This window comes from Columba livia, chromosome 8 (assembly GCF_036013475.1).
Source record: "Columba livia isolate bColLiv1 breed racing homer chromosome 8, bColLiv1.pat.W.v2, whole genome shotgun sequence".
Lineage (NCBI taxonomy): Eukaryota > Metazoa > Chordata > Aves > Columbiformes > Columbidae > Columba > Columba livia.
Genome location: NC_088609.1, coordinates 8,564,479 through 8,583,825, shown reverse-complemented (window position 1 = coordinate 8,583,825; position 19,347 = coordinate 8,564,479). Strand labels below are relative to the sequence as shown.

At 50.0% G+C, this 19,347-nt stretch overlaps 1 protein-coding gene across 6 annotated transcripts in view; it reads right to left on the bottom strand.

Annotated features, from left to right (window-relative positions):
• Window positions 1–2,354: 2,354 nt before the first annotated feature.
• Window positions 2,355–19,347, bottom strand: part of PBX1 (PBX homeobox 1) — a 126,149-nt gene continuing 109,156 nt past the window's right edge. For 3 of the 6 annotated variants that reach the window (XM_013368914.3, XM_065071867.1, XM_005498956.3), the window contains 3 exons: window positions 13,026–13,138; window positions 11,511–11,600; window positions 2,355–5,049 (listed from right to left, as the gene is read on the bottom strand). In XM_013368914.3, coding sequence (XP_013224368.2) covers window positions 4,957–5,049; window positions 11,511–11,600; window positions 13,026–13,138 — 296 coding nt within the window. In that variant the 3' untranslated portion in view covers window positions 2,355–4,956. The remainder of the gene's footprint in view (window positions 5,050–11,510; window positions 11,601–13,025; window positions 13,139–19,347) is intronic. The other 3 variants (XM_013368920.3, XM_065071870.1, XM_065071868.1) reach the window with 2 other exon arrangements.

Genomic DNA, 19,347 nt, shown 5'->3' with positions numbered 1-19,347 from the left:
TGAATAATCATTGACAAGAAATCCATGGAGGAGCGCAGGCGGCAGCTCCAGCATCCCCGGGGGGTTTGTTCCCTCCGCTTTGGTCCGCACGGGGTGTCAGGGGGTTTGTAGCCCCGATCCTGCCTCTTTTCCACAGCTCGGGACTTGGGGAATCACAGCCCCTCTCTCCACACACGCCCTTTTTCATCTATATCTCCTTTTCATCTGTATCAGCTACGTCTCATGCCCCCATCTCTGGGGACTGGGCAGAGCTGTGCTGGTTTTTGTCCCATGTACAGACTCTTTTTTTAAAACTGCAAATTATTCTTAAAAAAAACCCAAATAAATTGAAAACGTTTCTGAGCAAAAAACAATTTAGGAGTTTTAGTTTAAAAAAATATTAAAACCCAAACAAACAAACAAAAACACATAAGAAACCAGCCACCCTTCCCCTGCTCCCCAGCCACCCTTCCCCTGCTCCCCAGCCACCCTTCCCCTGCTCCCCAGCCCTGCTCCATCCCTGGGTGTGATAAAGGAAAATCCTCCCCATTGTAGGGTTTGTTTGGAAATAAGTCCACTAAAAAGTCCAAAAAAGCAATGAATTAGAACTGTAAAATGAAAGATCATAAATGCTTTTTTTAATGGAGAAATCAGCGTGGCCAGGAGCACCCCCCCAGCACTGCACCCCAAGTCCCTCCTGCCCCTGCATCCCCACGGGGGAACCCCCAGAGCATCGCGGGGTCCTTCCAAAAAAACACAACAGGATTGGTTTCAATTTTTTTTTGTTTTTTTTTTTTTTTTTGTTTTTTTTTTTTTGCAACAAAAGAAACTATTTATTTGGAATATGCATTACCAGTACAAATCAGAAACTGTAAAACCTACACCTTGTTAGTATCGTCATAGAACATAAAAGTCTCAATTGGGATCAGAAAGACAGAGGCCTCTTTTTCTTTACAGAAGCAGAAAAGCTTAAATTTTCAAACCCAGGTCGGAACAGAGAGTCTTTTTTTTTAATTTTTTTTAGGGTTTTCTCTTTTTTTTTTTTGTCCTTTTTTTTTTTTTTCTTTAATATTTGGAATCCAATAGGAAGAAGAAGAAAAAAAAGAGATGGGGGGGAAACAGAAAAGAAAAAGCAACTCAGAACAGCTGGATCATTTTTACAAGAGATAGAAAGGGCTTTGCAAGAACAAAAATAAAACAAGGCAAACCGACAAAACCAACCCCCCAGGCAACGTCTGATTTACATCGTCTTAATAATAATAATAATAATAAAGGTGTACAAAAACAAAAGGACTCCACGAAACCTTGGGATTAAAAAATATAACAGCCCAAACCCTAAAAAGTTCAGTGATGTGAAAAGTGGTTTTTATTTGGGAAGGGGGAGGAGGAAAACGGTTTTAAGAGTGAAGCGATGCCAAGTGGCATCTGCCTCAGCGCTTCTCCTTGAACCCCACGGCATCTCCTCCCCCAGAACCCCACGGCAGTCGGCCAAGGATCTGGGGTTGGGTCTTCAAATGGGTGGGGGACCCCCCCCCTCCCCCCAAAAAAACCCAAATTAAAACAAAAACAGCAAAAACAATCACTTTTCACATCACTTGGGTCACAGCTCAAAAGCGCAGGGGAAGCGGCAACGCCAAGGTCCAAATCAACTCAGCATCATCATCATCATCATCATCATCATCATCAAAGCCCCCCTCCCAAATAATGCAAAAAATAAAGTGAAATAAAAGGTAATTTCTGGGTCTCAACATTAAGAAACGTAAGTGTTAGACTGTACCTATTAATGCTCGCTATTCCAACCATTTTTTTTCCTTTTTAAAGTCTTACAAAATGAATTACTGTCACTTTTTTAAACATTGTGTAAGAAGAAATGAGTGTGCACAACTCTACACTTCTCTAGCATTCTTGAACTAATTCACAAATGCGAGAAAATGGAAAAAAAACCCCAACCAAACCATGGGAAAAACAAACAAAACAAAAAGAAGATGAATGTAGGTAGTTTGATGTTATAAACTATACAGGAATGAAGCGCATGTTGCCACAGAAAGAACAGGGATGGGACCGTCCCCCTGTTCAATTTTGCGTCATTTTTTATTCTTTTATTATAAACACTATTAAATTCCAACTGCGTTTTTGGTTTTTTTTTTCTCCTTTATCTGAATATACAAGAACATTCATTATCAAATGTTCGTTATCATCAATACTACAAAGAACGAGACACAAATCGCAAGAAACAATGGAAAATGTTAATAAAGCTGAAAGAATCGTCGAGTTTTTTTGTGTTTTTGTTTTGTTGTGTTTCTTATTATTTTAGTTTCTGCAGGGTTTTTTTGTTATTTTTTTTGTCGATTTCTTTTTTGTTTGTTTTGTTGTGGTTGTTTTTTTTTTTTTCTTTTTTTTTTTTGGTATCGAAGTCAGGATTTTCTGGGCAGAAAAACAAAAAAATACAACAAAAAGAAGAAGGAAAAAAAAAACCCCACAACACTCAGGACTGGGGAGGGAGAAACGGGAGGAGAAACAAACCCCCAAAATTTAAAAGAAATAAACAAACCAAAGGAAAAGGCAAGTGAGCGGCTTCGGCAACACGAACCGCAGGGACCAACCGGGAAACCCAGGAGGTGGTTTGCAAAGGACCGCGGAGGAGCGAGGGCCCGCCCGGGCAGGGGTGCAGGGCAGGGGGATGCGCCCCCAGCACGGGCCGGCTCTGGTGAACGGGTGGTTTTGGGTCGTTCTGGTAAGGTGGTGTTCCCGCCGGAATGGCACTGCTGCTGCTTCCGCCACCCTGGGAACGGTTTTGTGTAAAAGGAGCTGGAAATGGTTCGAAGGCTGCACTGGGGGAGGAGGAGGAGAGCGGGAAGGCGCACGGCTCGGGAAGATGGGCAGCACCGTCCTCGCGGGGAACCAACCTTCTCATTGCTCTGGGAGCAGCTGGGAGGGTCCCTCGACCGCACGTGTCACATCATGTCTGCAGCATCGTCCCCATCCCCAGGAAGGGATGCACAAGGAGGAGTAGAAAGGGTCTCACCGCTGGAGAATTAAGGACTAAGCATGGAGCAGCGTGTGTTGTTTCTCATCCACCTTTCGTGTCCTACTCTGATCCCACCAGCTCAGAAACAGAAAATACACCATATGAGGACTTTAGGTATTTAGGATAAGGTCAGAAATTTCAGAGCAAGTGTTTTGGAGCCTTCTGGGCTTGTTTCCCAACGAAAGGCAGGCTTCACCTTCACTTCGGGTGAGTCATGCTGCAAGGTGACAGCAAAAAGGTGGAAATTTTTCTGGCAGAGCTTTAACTTTAAATTGTTCTGCTTAACGCTGCTCTGAGCTGGCAGTTCCCATCTCCAGATGGTTGGTACCTGCACAGGCAGAGTGGGCATGGACATACAAGAGTGTGAGATGTTGCCAAGAGGTATTAAGGTCCATCACAAGGTGCCAGACACACTGCACTCACCCCGGTCCCCAGGACACCCAGGGTCTTGCCGTGGGCCACCTCAGCCTCCTCGCACCTGCTGGAAGAACTGGTGGCCAAAAGTATTGCCCAGGCACAAAGCTCAGCCCGTTGCTTGGGGCAAACCAGTCCCTCTGCACCCTGCTCCTCAACCAAAGCCATGTCCTCCCAGTTGTCAGCTGCTTGAAAGGGTGTTTCAGCACCACCCATCACCACTTGTCCAAAAAGTGAACTAGAAAAGCCATGCAGAAAATCCCATGAGTGCTCCCGTGACTTGGGATACTGCTCCCAGGATAAAACCAGCACCTTCAGCTGAACAACATCCCCGAGTGGGGCATCAACCCATCTCATAGAGCCTTCACCCTCAAGCAAACCTGTTGCATTAACCAAAAGCACCCAATGTGCTCACCCCACCATATCCAGCCTCCGGGATCCCACTGCCCATCCCTCACTGCCTGGCAGGGCTTTGGGATGGCAGCGGGTGGCACCACCCTCGGTGGGTCTTGCCTGCACTGGGGATCACAACTCCTCCAGCTTCCAAAAACACGAGTCAACACCCCGTGATGCTCTCCTCACCAGAAAAACACTCCACCGCCAGCCTCCCTAGCTGCTGTGAGGTCTGCTGGGCTCCCATTAATCTATGCCCAATCCCGTAGAACACCGCAGAGGTGCTCAGCGCCTTCATCGTCAGCGACGGCCAGTTCCCACCTGCCTCTGCCTCCCTTCTTTCCCTCCTGTCCTGCCCTCCAACAGCGGGCAGGGAGCACGGAGGGGTTTCACGGCTCATGCAGCTTTGGGATGCACGGTAGAGCAGGGCAGGGACCAGGAGGAGTCACCAGTGTCCCCAGAGTGGGAATGGGCCGGTACCTTTTTGAAGTGAAGGGCAGCATGCTGGCTCCCTCTCCTACATGCACAGGGGCCTGTGTCCACCCGCCCTGTCACCGGCAGAGCCTGAGGGACAGCTCACCGAGGCAGGGCTGGGCACGGAGAGGTGATGTGCTGGCTGCGGCCGGCCCAGCGGAGATGACGTGGCAGCGAGGCTGCGGTGACAGTTCCCTAGGGAGAGGTAGCGTGAGAGATGAGAGAGGCTGCCTGCGAGTAAAGGGGTGAGATGTGACTGAGGTATGTTTGTGGCTCCTCAGAAAGATGCCCAGTGCGAGGCCGTACACTGCTTTGGGGCTGTTTTGTGTCGCGGTGGTTGATTTTTGCTTTTCCTCCTTAAAAATCCTTCTACATGTTGACATATCCTTCGGTGGGAAGGGGTTGAGGGGATGGGAGCGGTGTTGTGGTGGTGGCAGGGACGGGGGGGAGAGCGACTTCTACCCAGAAAAGAAAGGGAAGAGAGTATAAAGAAGTGTCCAGATTGGCTGAAAAAAAGCATCCCGACGAAGAGCAGAGAAGAGAAGGAGTCTTCTTGTGTGTGCTGATTGGGTTCACCTCCAGTCTGACTGCTGCAGTGTTAGGAGAGGCGCCCTCCCCTCCTGCCCCCGCCGGGGCTGGCTCAGCCAGGGATGCAATTTGCTGGGAGATCAGTTGGAGGTATCAGAGTGAACGCTGCCAGGGCCTTCTGTGGGGGAGGTCACCGACGACGGGGTAGTAGCGTCTTGCCAACCTCCATTAGCCTATGGAGAGGGAGACACAGAGATGTCAGTCACCCAAGAGCAGAGCTGGCCCTACCCAAGCCACCCATCCACCTTGGATCCCCTGCTTCTCCCTTGGCAGAGGCAAACATCATAGAATCATTTTGGTTGGAGGACACCCTCAACATTGAGTCCAACCATTAACCCAACACTGGCATTAAACCATGTCCCTAAGGACCATGACCATAAGACCCTTCCCCTTGGTGGGAGGTGAAAAATAGCAAACACCTCACTCCAGAAACCCCATCCTGGGACATTATGCAGCCCCAGGTGCTATGAAGACGCAGAACAACGAATGGGTCCCCAAGAACCACTGAGCTGTGCCATGTCCCCCAGCACAGTTCCATGTCCACCCTTGCTGCCTTCCTGACCACCCTGTCCCCTGCGTGGTCATACTGCCCACATGCTTCTGCTGCTTTCGGGGACTTGGGCCACCTCTCTGCTCCCACTACAAGAGCCTTTCCCTCCTCTCTTTGCAGTAAAACCACAAATTTCTGCCAACCTGGGGCTGGTCCTCCACACTCCCCATCACCCCAGTCCACAGCATAACAGAGATGCCACCACCATCCCAACCCTCCGAGGGTTTGTACAGCAAAGCAGGGTGGGCAACTTGTTTCTCCTCCTAAAAACAGCCACAGAAGCAAATTCTGCAGCCACTCGAGAGCAGAGCTACCGGAGGGTCCTGACTGATGCAGGCAGGATCCGGCAGCACACAGAAGCTGCTCCTCTGTGGCTGCCATCCCCTTTGTGGAGGAGCAGATGTTGCACCCACCCTCCTCTGCTCACTCTGACATTGATCCAGTGCTTGGCTAATTAATCCTTCCCAACCACTGCCCGAGCGGGCTGGTAGCAGTTAGCTGTCCCACTTGAGACACACCCAGGCTGTTCTGCCCTTTCTGGCTGCCCCTCCTGGCACAGGGCATCCATCACTGGCCCTGACAGCTGGGACCCCAAAAACTCCCAAAGTGAAGTAAGGGCAGGAAAATCCTCAACGCCCAAAGCACCCATCTGGGACTTGCGGGGAGGTTGCCCATGCTGCCAACCAGCTCCTGCCTGCCCATGAGGCAGGTGAGATGGGAGCCAAGAGCTGACCCCCATTCTGAGGGGTGAAACCACCTCACAGAGGGACACACAGAAAAAAAAAAGGACAGAGGCATGCACAGACAGAATGGGAAACATTAAGAGACCTCCCCATGCCCACCATCCCCACCAGCCTCTGTCCGCAGCGGGGCCCCAACCCACCGTCCCCACGCTCCCCGAGATGCAATATCCACCCTTACGCGTCTTGGACCGCTGCAAGAGGCAGCAATTACTGTAGATTATCAGCCCAACAATGACAGGCCACGTAAAAAGAGACACAGAGCCAACTCCGCCGCCCCGAGACTGGCATATTCAAGTACACTTAGGACATTAATAGCAATTTACGTGCCATCAGTGAGAGAGAACCACAATAGCTGTGCTGGCAGCCTCTTATTACCAAGCCTGTTATTTGTTGGAGTTACAAGCTATAATCACAACAGAAACTTTCAAAACCCTTATCTTCCGTGACGCACCAAATCTATTTCAGAGCCGTAATTGCTATGTCACTGGAGAGTTTGCTGCTTAATGCACTCAGATGCCATTTAGTGTTTGCAGGGTCATTACAGCAAGCAGGCGTGGGGGAGCGGAGGGAGCCGCACCGAGCAGGGCTCCGTCCCCATTGTGCTCCACTATTTTTAGCAAGGCTTTTGCGTGCCAGCTGCGGCTGGAAGGAGCGAGAGAAAGAACATCTTGCAGACCTATTGCAGTGCCTTGGTGTTTAGCGCTCTGCCCCCTCCAAAATGCTGGGGAGCCCCATGGTACTGCAGACTGGGAATCAGCCTTCGTGTGTTGTAGGAGTTCGTGCTGCCCATGACCACCTCGGTCACATCCATGGGAAGCCAAGAGGATGCTGAGGAGAGGCAGACAGGGATCCCGCACCCTCCTGCCCCCCCAGCCTGGGGAGGCCCCAAGTTATGGGTCAAGAGATGGAAAGGAGTCCTCAAAGTTGGCCGTGACTTTGTCATCTTGACACCATCCTTTGATATGGACAAGCCTTCCATGAGGAGGCCGGATCCTTCCCCAACCACACTCATCCCTCCTTTCCTGGAGTTCACCCTGTTGCTGCACAGACCACGCCATGTGCAGGACATACCTAACTCCACCCATTCCACATCATATCCATTCAGGCTAGCCCTGCCTCCTTCCAAAGCCAGGATATGCCTTGAGATTTGACTGTAATAAATCCCTTGGGGTTTCCCTCATAGACAGAGTCTTCTAAAGAGGCTGCTGTTCCTCGCAGGACCTCTTAAGGAGCCCCTGCACACAGCTGTGACTTGTTCTGGAGGGGCAGAAGCTAAAGACAGAGCAATAATCTCCAGGACATCTCTTCAAATGTCATCTCCTGGTGTCAGAGCATCAGCAAGTCCTTGGTGGCTGTCCAAGTGGTGGAGCACCAGTGACGGACCACTGAAACAACTGGTTTTGCTGCCTGTTTTTCGGGTCTTAGAATTTTTGTAACCTCCAGTAAGTGTGGTTGGCTCTCTGCCTAGCCTCCTACGTGAGGCTGGGAGATGACATTCTGCCTATTTTTAACGGAGCCCCCTGCTTTGCACGGAGGCTGTCATGATGTCCCACCTTCTGTGACCAAATCATTGTCCCACCATTGATGGGGCAGGGTGTCAGGTCAGCCTCCCAACACACCAAAAAACAGCAAGTCTGACAGGCAGGGAGCAGCCTCAAAGAGGTTTCACACCTCTGAACTTTTAAGAGCTTTTATTGGGGTCTCCTCATAAGATGCACTGAAGCTCTTATCACACACCAGAGAATCTACCCTTGTCTGGCCATTGTGTTCCAAGGGTCAGGGCAGCAGTCTTGAGGACACACCAAGGCATGTCTGACAGATGGAGCTCAGGCAATGAAGCCTGCCATATCCCAACTCATGATCACGATGATGAACTGTAGCTTGATCATGATAGTGAACCACAGCTTGCTGAGGAGCAGAGCAGCAACTTCCAAGACCTGAATTCTTGGAGAAAGGGGTCTGAGCACAAGCGAGGAGGTCTCAACTCCTACAGGTTCCAGTGCTCAGTGGTCCTTGCTGACAGGAGTGGATGCAAAAGTCAACAGCACAACCTGCCAGTGACTGCTGCCATCACGGTCACACAAACCACTCTGTAAATAGGCACAACTCTGCACAACAGAACTTTAAATCAAAAACCTTGCACTCTGATGAACTTTACAGCCCCTCATTTTAGACTTTTTTAACTTTTAAATTATCTATAAATTAAATTAAGACATTTCTGAAACGTTTTTCCTTTAAGATGACTATAGCTCATTCATTAATTAGCAGACAGGGGACCTAAAACACTTTGTGTATTTAGGGCACATGGCAGCAGCAGGAAGGGCGATGTTTTGAGTTGGGACCTTCCAAAGGATTATGGCAATAAGGACCCAACTTCTACTACAACCCACCAGAACCAAATGCTTCAAAACCCCGAGCCTTGGGGACCTCTAGCTGGGGACACACATGCACGCACACAAACAAGCACTGTCCAGAGAGACCAGACACCTCTCACTTCACGGTGCAAAACCCCCAACCTCAAAGCCTGCAAAAAGGGCTGGCTCAGGCCCCAAACACCCCCTCCATTCAGGTGTGGGGGGGTGCCTCTTTCCTCTCAGTGCTACCCAAGGCTGGGTATCCTCAAAACAGCTTCTGCTTCTACCATCCTTCCACCACCAAAAGCATCCCTGATCCTCAATGGGACCAGCCCTGCCTGATGGCATCTCCACCTGCAGAGGAGAAGGCGGCTGTTCCCATTCTGCCTCAGCCATCACCGCCAGTCACGGAGACGGGACATCGTCCATTATCCTGCTAACGATGCAGAACTGACTCCAGCCCTTTCAGGCCCGCAGAGCGGCCTGTCAGACATCGAGCAGCAGGGCCACAGAGGGAACGAGGCTTTGGGAAGATTCTCGTCCTCAGCTGTCACGACTTACACGCGTTTAAAAATTCATCCTCCACCAAGGAAGGCAAACCTCGAGCGCTGTCTCCCCCGCCAAGGTTTACAGCGGTGGAGCTGGGCAACCTGCTGCTGACTTCCCAGCCCTGACAGGCTCCGGGGATGACTTAACCTCAGCCCCGTGCAGACATCTTTGTGACAGGGCTCTTGACTAGGTTTCGGCTCATCTCCTTCCAGCAGCTCACGGGGATGCTGGGGTGACGCGGCGACGGCAGCTTTCTGTGTCACTAGCAGCTTTCCTCCGCGTTGCGCTGCCCTTCCTTGGCATTAAAGGGTTCAGGGGAGAGGCAGGGAAGCCATGCCTGCTACGAGACAGCCACCCCGCCTGCACTTGAGCAGCTCTCCAGGACCTTGCCCAGGACCAACACTTCCCAGAGGGCAGCCACGCTTCAGGGTGGACAAAGTGGAGTCCATCAAGGGACCTAGCTGGATGGGAAGACACTAAGTGACAATAAAAGATACAGGCAGGAGCATGCGGCCTGGGATATGGAGGAAACAAAACATTTGGGGACAGAAAGACAACCCAGAAGATGCTTCCCAAACTATCTGCTCAGCTCTGGACTCCCTGCCTTGCTCTCTGTGCCTACCAGCAGCTTTATGAAGAAACAAGGAGTCACTCCCCAAACCCAGGTGGTCACTCTGACCACTTGCCACTCTGCCCCTCTCTGAACAACATCCAGTTTGGGCTCCTGTCCTCCCCAGAAACCAGCCTGAGGAGCCATCAGATGCCACCATGCTGGGTCCTCATTTGGGAGGTGCAGGGGGCAGCGCTCAGCCCCTGCCGCTCTCAGCTCACCAATTCTCAGTGCTGCTCATGGTGACACTGGTTCTCCCAGTAGCCCAGCCAGAAACACCCAGTGCTCCTTGTCCTATTTGGCTTTCGAGTTTCCACTACTTCTTTCTTCTCCTCTCCCCCATTGCCCCTTCCCTGCCTCGTAATCCCCAGCAGCAACCCTCCCCCTCAAATTTTGGCTTAACCCAGCTCACTGTTATTTTCCAAGCCAACTGCAACCATAATCAGCTCAGCCTCTTTCCTTGGGGGTATTTTAATTTATACAAAAGTATCATCTCTTATCATGATCAGCCTGCGATTCATTTACTCTCTAAGTATTAAAAAGCCAGAAAGGGAATAAATTCAAGCGCGCGGAGAAATTAATGCGGAACGATAGGCTCTTTCATGTGGCATTTCCAAGTGCCGTTTTTGCAACGGGCTTATGTAATGAGACATAATTATCTGCACATGTTCAATTACATTACTTCACAAATCCTCCCTGCCCCTGTCTCTGCCTCCTGACGTCAAGCATGGTGCCCGCAGGAGAGGGAAGCGCAGCCCCCCGTCCCGCCGCACCCCTCTCCCCATGCCAGCCCAAAGATGGTCACACACAAGGTGACAACCGGCACAAGCCTTGGATGGGAGGGTGATGGGAGCAGACAGTGCACCATGCTGGGGTGCTCCACCACGGGACCACCATCCCACCCAGAGAGTCACCCCACCTCAACCTTCAGCCTCCTCGATGGGGATCGCGGCAACCAGCCACGTCCAAGGCCACCCACCCCCTCCTCCGTGCCACCTCGGACACCACCGCCACCACCCACTCAGCGCTCACAGCCTCCTTTTCCAGGCTGCCCTGTTCTCCCAGCTTGCTGTCACTGCCACTGAGATGGTGGACGATTGATCTGAGAAATGAAGTTGGATTGCTGTCCCGAATCTACACTGGGTTCTCCTTGTGTGTGTCTGATCGATTTCCCCCTGTGCGACACAGCTTGTCGCTACGAATTTTCATGCTAGTCAGAACCCGCCAGCGCACCCAAGAACAAGGAGAAGATGCTCCAGAGACCGCCCTCCCCCTCGCATCCTCCTCCAGCCTGGTTGGGCGAGGTTTTCTTGGGTTGACGTTGGTTGGCTTTGTTTATTTTTATTTTTTTCTCTTTTTATTTGCAAGCGTTATTGCCGCCAACCCCGTCGCTTTCGGATGCCGGCCAGGGATGGGTTATTTTTAGATGGTCGCTCCAGGATGGTGCCATTGGCCTCCATGTGGAGCCACCTCTGGACCGGGGTGTTTGTGGTGACATTCCCCACCGCGGTGACGCGAGGTGTCACCTGTTTAGCAGCTCCTCTCGGCCGAGCGCGTGTGGCCGCAGGTGCCGGGCAAACGCTGATCGGCTGTGACAGTCCTAGACGCCAGCTGCCTGCACAAAGCCTGCCCGGTCGCCACTTTTTTTGTGGGCAAAGCTCTGCCGTTGGCGTGACCGATACAGAAGCAATAAACTAGGTGACCGTAAAAGCAAAGACAAGTCCTACTAAGTGGCATTCTGAGCCCTATGGCTTTGAAATAATTGGTAGTGAGAGAACAAAAAGGAAAAAAATAAAAACAAGAACCCAAGCCTATTTTTTTTTCTTACACTGATGCCCTGCGGACTATACATCTGACTTGCTGCGAGTCCGTCACTGTATCCTCCTGTCTGGCTGATAACATGGCGAAGGGTATCCACCTAAACAGACCAACGACAACAAAGACACAAATTAGCGTGAATGAAAGGTTAGTGGGCAAAAAACCCATTTTGGTTTATCTTTGGCAAGGTAAAAACAAACAGTAATAATAATAATAATGGTATGTATTTAAAGAGGGGGAAAAGAGAACCGCAGTTGATCTTGTGGTAAGAGCCGAGCAGAGGAACACTCCTGCCTCCCTTGCCACCCCGCGCCTGCCCCATCACACTCTCCTTGGTCCCAAGTCTTGCAACGAAGAGCGGAGAGGGAGAACGGGGATGGCAAGCGTGGGGTGGGACCTCCTGGAGAACATCACTGCCGCCAGCTCCACCACCGCGCTCCAGGACCCACCTTCCTATCCCCTTCCACCCTTCAGCCCCAAGCGCCGGGATGCTCGCAGCAGTGGAAGGAGATCCTCAGAGCCAGCCAAGTGCCTTCATTTTGGAGGGCCCAGGAGGAGAACATACCTACCATGGCAAAGGCACCGGCAGCTCCCGTTCCTCTCCCTCCACTCCCCCAGCCCAGCCCCGGCAACGGGATGCACAGTCAGCACGTCCCGTTGCCCACGGATGGCATCCAGCACGGCCAGGGGAGCAGCCTTGGCTTTCGAGAGCTCTCCTTGCCCGATGCAGAAGTGTCAGAGTGGCTGTCGTCTCTCAACACAGTACAGAGCCTTAGATACCAGAGATCAGACTCATGGCACATCTGGATGCCAGATGGGAGGTGGGAGATCTGAATGAATTCCTGGCTATTTTAATTTTTTTCTTTTTTTGCCAAAAGCACAGGTTGACGTTTCAGTAATGCTACTCAAAGCTCCCTTGCTCTATCTTGCTGGTGTGTACATGGGTGCTGTGAGTGCCTGTGCTTTGGAGATGATGAGGGGTGGCTTTTAATTACCAAAAAAAAAAAGGAGAAAAATCTAGCTGTGTATTTGAGCATTTCTCGCCTTTCAGCAGACACGTGGTTTGGCATCACAAGAGTAAGTGGAAGCCTTGTAAAATGAGACACCAGTCCAAACATCTGGCCCCTTCCCTTGGAAAAAAGTAAGTAGAACCTAAACCTCAGCTGCTTTTGTTTGAGGTCATGCCTGTTCTCCTAAACCTCCTCTCCTCCTAGTACGACTATCAAGCCAGAGCCAAATGCATTCACAAAGTGTGGGCAACTCTCCTCAAGACCATGGTTGTTGGTTTGTTTGGGTGTTTGGTTTTCGTTTCTTTTGGATTGAATTTTTGGCGGTTGTTGCTGTTGCTTTTTTTTGGTTGGTTGGTTGGTTTTTCGGTTTGGTTTGCCTTTTTTTAAGTCTTGGTTGGTTTGTTTGTGCTGGTTGAGATTTGCTCTTTTTCGGACGGGAAGGAGAAGTGCCAATACAATCAAAGGCTCCTCCAACACTAATGCATTCACTGGCAGTACATCGGATGGGTCCCTACCTGTGACTGCACGTTGGCTCCAACCTGGGCCCCTTGGTAAGAATCCCCATTGAGAGACTGCACGCTCATGAACAAATCTCCAGAGTTTGACATGTTAAAAGAACTGGAAGAACCTGGAAAGGAAAGAGTGAGGCACCTGAATCACAGAAAGGAAAAAGATCCACCCCATGACTCTCAGCCAAGAGGAAGGAACAACATGCAAAGCAACCACAAAAACAAAACACACAGTCAGGTTAGTAGTATAAAGAACAGAGCAAGCAAAACAAAAAAAAATAAAAGGATGCACTCTTGAGGTTATTCAAAGCCACATGTTGTTACAGCTCAATGCCAAGAACATTCTTCAACAGCTCCTCAGCTGGAGGAAGGATTCTTCATGCTCTGGACTAAGACAAACAAAACCCAGCCTGGAGGACTCAGACAGCCCTTTCCCTGCATTTCAGGGCATCAAAATCCTTCAGGTAGCTTTGAAAATCTCGGTTGTTGGAGGTGTTCACCCATCAGACTGCACTGGAGAAGAGAATTACCCAAACAAGCCTCGCTGCCGAGAGCTGAAGCCTTTTTGGGTCCACACTGCTGTTTCTGAGAAGCTCAGATCAGGGTGGGTAAGTCTACACCAGGCTGCTCTCTGCAGGGTGAGCACGTCCAGACCCCATCCAGTTCCACGGCCGGAGCCCCGGGGAGCTCAGCGAGGGAGCAGCGCGTGGGCTTTGCCTTCAGGACATCAGGAACCCAGCACTGGAAGGACATGGAGAACATCGGGAGCGAAGGCTTGCAAAAAACGTGAAGGAACCTGGGCTAGACTCCCAGCACCTGTCATGTTGGCAAGTGTCTTTCATCATGACGGGCCATGAGAGAACGCAAGGGTGTCACAGCCCTCCTGGGCCAGCTGCCCCAGAAGAACAAGCTCTATAAGCGAATTTCCCACCGCATGCATCAGTCGTCCATGTTACGCTAAAAGATTTTAAAAGGTGAAGACAACTGGGTGGGATCAGGAGAAGAAAAAACACAAATGAAAAAAAAAATTCCGCCTTCGCAGAAACAAGGGTTTCTGCTTTCAGCTTTGAGATAACTGAGCACCTCCTCAGCTACTGAATGAGAGACACAAACCCATTATGTAACTGGAAGGTGGTGAAGGAGGGAAGGGGGTTAAAAAAAAATAAAAAGGTTTTATGGGATTATTTCAGAACTTGTCGTGCAGATCAGCGCGTTAAGTGTGAGACAGCTCAACGTGCAAGGTTTGGTTATACACATTACGTTAGCCTTGGAAAGGAGAGACTTCAGGGGCCCAGGTCAGCTACACTTTCAGCTCCAACCCCAGAAACACTCTCATATCTCCACTGCCATTTCCAACTTGGAAGAACTGGCAACCACAGTCCTGGTGGAATTGCCCAACTATGGCTCATGCGTACGCTCTGAGAAACACCTGGCAATCTCTCTCCCTTCGTTGGAGAGAGAAGAAACAACTCTGGACGGACCCCGGCTCTGCCTTGGAGGTGGACCAGGAAGGCTCCTCTGAAGGAAGCCACCTCCAAGAAAGGTCACGGAGCAGGTGGCAGGCCTGTGCTGGAGACTTCATGTTCACTAAACTCTCTGCTGCTCTCTTTGCAACTGGCTCTTTTGTCAGGTGCTGGCAATTCTCAGATTTGAAGGCAAGCAGAAACATCACTGCTAGATACAACGCCCACGACAGTCAAGAGAAAGACTCATCTGGAGCACAGCGAGTCCTGGATCAGGAATAGCTCATTGTCTGCGCTCACTGTCATTCCTGCCCAACCCATTCCAGACGGCGATCCCACACCGCGGCGTAAAGTCACCCAGACTCGTCAGGAGGCAGCTGTAACCATCACCTCCTCTGCTCAGCTGGCAAAGGGCTCCTGTCACTTCCCGACCTCTCAGGTTACTCGCTGTTTTAAAGGCAAAAAAACTATGGAAAGGAGCTGACAGACTGAGGAGAGCCCACCCTGAAACCGCTCAACCTTAAGCATGAAGTCAGGCACTTTGTTCACAGACACAAAGATGCTTCCAACTGGGTTTTCTGAACAATCACTTTGGCCATCGGCATAAAAGCACAAAGCAATAACATGCTTTTGTACTCCAGAGTGGCTGAGAACCAAGGGACTTTGCAGTTACTGCTCACAAGAAGCAGAGAATATTCTCCCGTTCTTTTAAGGTGAGCAGAAATCTTTGAGATCACACAAATACTCAGTGGCAGAGGAGGGAAGAGACTCGGGAAGCCCTGAGCACCTGACAAGACTCCGCTACAGCTCTGCCCCCAGCAGAGCAAGATTTCATCCCACCTTCCCCTGCTGAAATAAAATTATAACAATAATAACAAATAAAAATGCCATGAACTTAACTGATATTTTATAGAAACTTAACAAACCTGACCATAAAATTGAGACTGGGAGGAAGGAAATAAAAATAAACAAACAGCCAAAAACTCTAGTTCTGAAGAGCACTGGTGTCTTGGAAATCACGAGGAGTGCTGGAGATGTCACTAACAAGATATATACTGTTATTGGCACAGGGTATTTTTACAATATATGTGCATATCTAAACGGTAAACATGTCTGGCTGCTGATGCGGATGCAAAGATTAAATATGCGCATACCAATGGCCCTGCATGTATGGATGAGTTTGTATTGGAGGCGTAATTGCAGAGAGCCCTTTGCGCTGCCGCTCTGCTGCTTCAGCACTCTGCTGTCTACGTACGGGCCATGTATGAAAATTACAATGGCCCAAAGTCTCAGAGACACAGCTACGAGGGGCTGATGCACTGGGGTGGGAGAAGGGCAGGAACGTGAAGAGCGCTGCAAATTAAGACTCTGGTATCCTCCACGGAGGCAAGATCTGAGAATGCAAGTCAAATCCTTCCACTAGAGGAGGCTCCATCATAAATCTAATCTGTCCCTCTGAAAGGCTCTGTTATGAACACACCAAAGTCTTCAGTGGTCACAATTTGATCTGAGGCTCCTCAAGAACTGAGAAGTAACAACCATGTTTGACTAACGAGCCCAGGAGGAAAGGGCTATGACCTTGGCATGGTAGTCCCTTGATGCTATTGTGTATAGACCAAAAAAAAAAAAAAACAACCCACACCAGAAAAAACAACACTTTTCATGACTTGTAGTAGCGTCAACAGTGGTTCACCTTCAGTATCTAGACATGTCACCAAATCCAAGACCTATCCCCACTATGCCTTAGTGCTGAGTTTCTATGAGGTCATCACCAGCTTTAGAAAGAGCACTGGAAATGTTTAAACAAGGTATAGCACTTCGATCTTGCCACTGGGTGAAAGCCTACATCAAAACAACGCCCACAAAGAGACCTCTGCCGCTCCTAACATTTCTAATGAACAAAACCCACTTCAAGTTTGCCTCCAATTCAGGCACCTTGCCAAGCTTGATTGCTGGTATTCCTTACACCCCTTTTCTCCAGTTCTTCAGAGAGCTTCTTCTCCAGCTTCTCTAATGTATTCTTTAACATCTTCACAGTCTCAACTTCCGCCTCTAAAGAGTCCTTTTCTCTAAAGTGTCCAACAATTCAAACAGCATCAAGAATAAACAAACATAGTAATGGCGTTACTTGGAGCTGATTTCAAGCCGTCCTCATCTGCTGCCTCCATCACCTACCACCACTGAGACAGAGATCCAGCACACTGAACCACTGAAGTCAACTTTGGTCATGTATACATATTGAAGTCAATGACACACGCACATTGAGAGCACAGAATTTACCCTCCCTGTAACTTTTACTTGTGTTCCTACCATGGCCGAAGATGAGGGAAAAACACGATGGACCATGCAGCTCCTCAGCTGGACAAAGCCACTGAGTTTGACAGGTCTAGAAGCCTGGGATGACCCAGCAGGACACTTATTCTTTTGCACTTGTTAACCAACACTGAAGACAGTGAGACCGCGATCAGAGCAGCAGGGTCCTCTCCAGCGCTGTGTTCTAGACAAGTGATTGCAACAAATGGAGAAAGGCAGAGAAGATACAGCAATCAGGCCTGTGCTTGATGTAGTAAATCACCGGACAGCACTGTACCCTTCATCAGCAGCTTTGTAACAAGATTTTTGCAAAACAAGAGAGTGAGCAGGAATAAAAAACATCAGTTCAGGACAATTTTGGCTGCTCTGCATGGAAGACTTCACTGGATGTCATCACCTGTGTGTGGCCCTTGAGAACTCTGTTTGGCAAAAGGGTCTGCCCACATAAAATAGCTTTCATTTGCCATGTGTTTTTTGTGCTGAGACTGTCTGGGCAATCAAAGTGAGGATGGGGAGTTGTTAGCCCAAATACACCAGGCATCTCAGCTTATTTGAACATCTGGCTGATAAAGCCCAACTGTGCGTATTCAGGATGAAAAGGTGTTTGACATTCAGGCCTGGGTGACCGAGGATGGGGGACCCTGCTCTGAACGTGCCAGATGGCCAGACAGATGCAATCCTTGCCCTTGTCAACGTGTGGCCAATCTCTTTGACTGACTGTAGCCATTCACCGATCTCCAGTAACATGGGCATCAATGCAGAGAACAGATGGGCCTGCGTAGCCACAGCAGAAATGAATTTAGCTCCTGTCCCAGGTCCCAGTGCATCCAGTTCCACCTCCTCTTCCAACACCATGGCTCTCCAGGGACAGTGTTGCAGGTCACTTATTTCTCATGACCTGTCCTTTGCCTACCCTCCTTCTTTCCACATGCCCTACAATGTATTTAAACCAGAAGATCCCAAAAATTCCCTGCAAATCCAGCCTTTGCTCAGTCTCCTTCCTCACAAAAGTCTCAGCCAATGATCTAAAACCAAAAAAAAGTCCATGGTGTAAAAGGATGGGCATCAGCCATCTTAGTCCTTCACCTCTTCATCCACTTTGATGTTCCTCCCAGGGCAATTCAGCATATCCAGATGGCTCATGGCCCTTGACACCGTCCTCCAAACCTTTCACAGGCAGGTTATTTCAGACCCAGTGTGTACAGGTGTGCTTCTTGCTGCTAGCACCTCCAGGACAACCTGAAGCAGGAGAAGTCACACACCTTCAGATGTCCTCAGGATGGGCTTTGCCCCACAATGTGGTGATGCAAGGATGCTTGATTGAGCTGTTACATCCCCATGGTTCAGCTGGGGAGATCTTCCCTTGCTATTCTGGACCTTTGGATCTGACTCCAGTTGAAGAAAAGAGGAAAAGAAGGAAAAGCTGTGTCGCTTTGCTCCAGGCTGATGTGGACTGCAGCAGGCATCTCCCTCAACGTCTTCCTCTGCTCTCTGCCTTCCAGCCTTTTCTACAAGGGGGTGTTAAAGTCAAGAGACCCCACATGACCAGGTATTTTGAGTGAACTGTCTGGAAAGGATGATGACATTTTTAAAACTATCTGAATCTTCAGCAGTAAACAAATAAATACAAACAATAAAAGGAAAAGGGGAAAAAACCCTAAACAAACAAAAAAGTATCAAATAACATTCCTGCAAACCATCTGTTCCTGCAAAACTCTGCCGTATCTACCTGAGCCCTCTGAGCACATCAACCGAGCCCAAGCAGGTGGCAGAGCTCGCTCATAGGCAGCCCTGGGCGAGGAGGAGGAGGGAGAGATGCCCCCCAGCAGCATTTCTGTCCTGCAACATCTCTGCTCTAGGTAGCTCTGTGGGCAGACCCCTAGCAAGCAACACCTCCTCTGGAAATCAGGGGGTTGTGTGTAGGGACTTCTCTCCACTGCCCAACTGCATAAACCACTGGCTTCTGTGCCAGCCACCCAGGTGAGTCCCTGCAAGGCGTGCACCAGCTCCCCAGCACAGAGCAGGGCTGCTTTGGGAGATCAGCCAGAGACACATGCCTCTGGCTTCTCCTCTTGTTTGACCCCTGGCTCTCACTTTCCACTCAAATCCTCCAGATCTGGGGCTGCTTCTGGGGTGTGAATCCTCCAATACCTGTCACAGGCAGGGCTGAAGCAGGTCCTCACTACAGAAGCAGGTCCTGATAGCAACCAGTGTTTGCATGGTGAACCATGGGTGGTTTGCTTAACATCCAGTTTCTCCTGCTGCCCACATCATTTCCTTCCTCTAAGCTGCCTACCTGACAACAGTGAGCCATCACCCCCTGGTGAAAGGGCACCATGAGCAGACACCGAGCTCTAAGGCACAAAAGTGACACATTCCCACTCACCCTCCCGCCTCTAAAAAGAAAAGCAGCACACAGATATTTGTATGGGTAACAAAGTAAATGGCACGCATGAAGATCACTTTTTTTTTCCTCCTCCTTTTAACCAAATCCTAATTTTCCATCGTTCTTGGGAACGGAGCACGAACAGCCAGCTGAAGCCTGGGAGCAT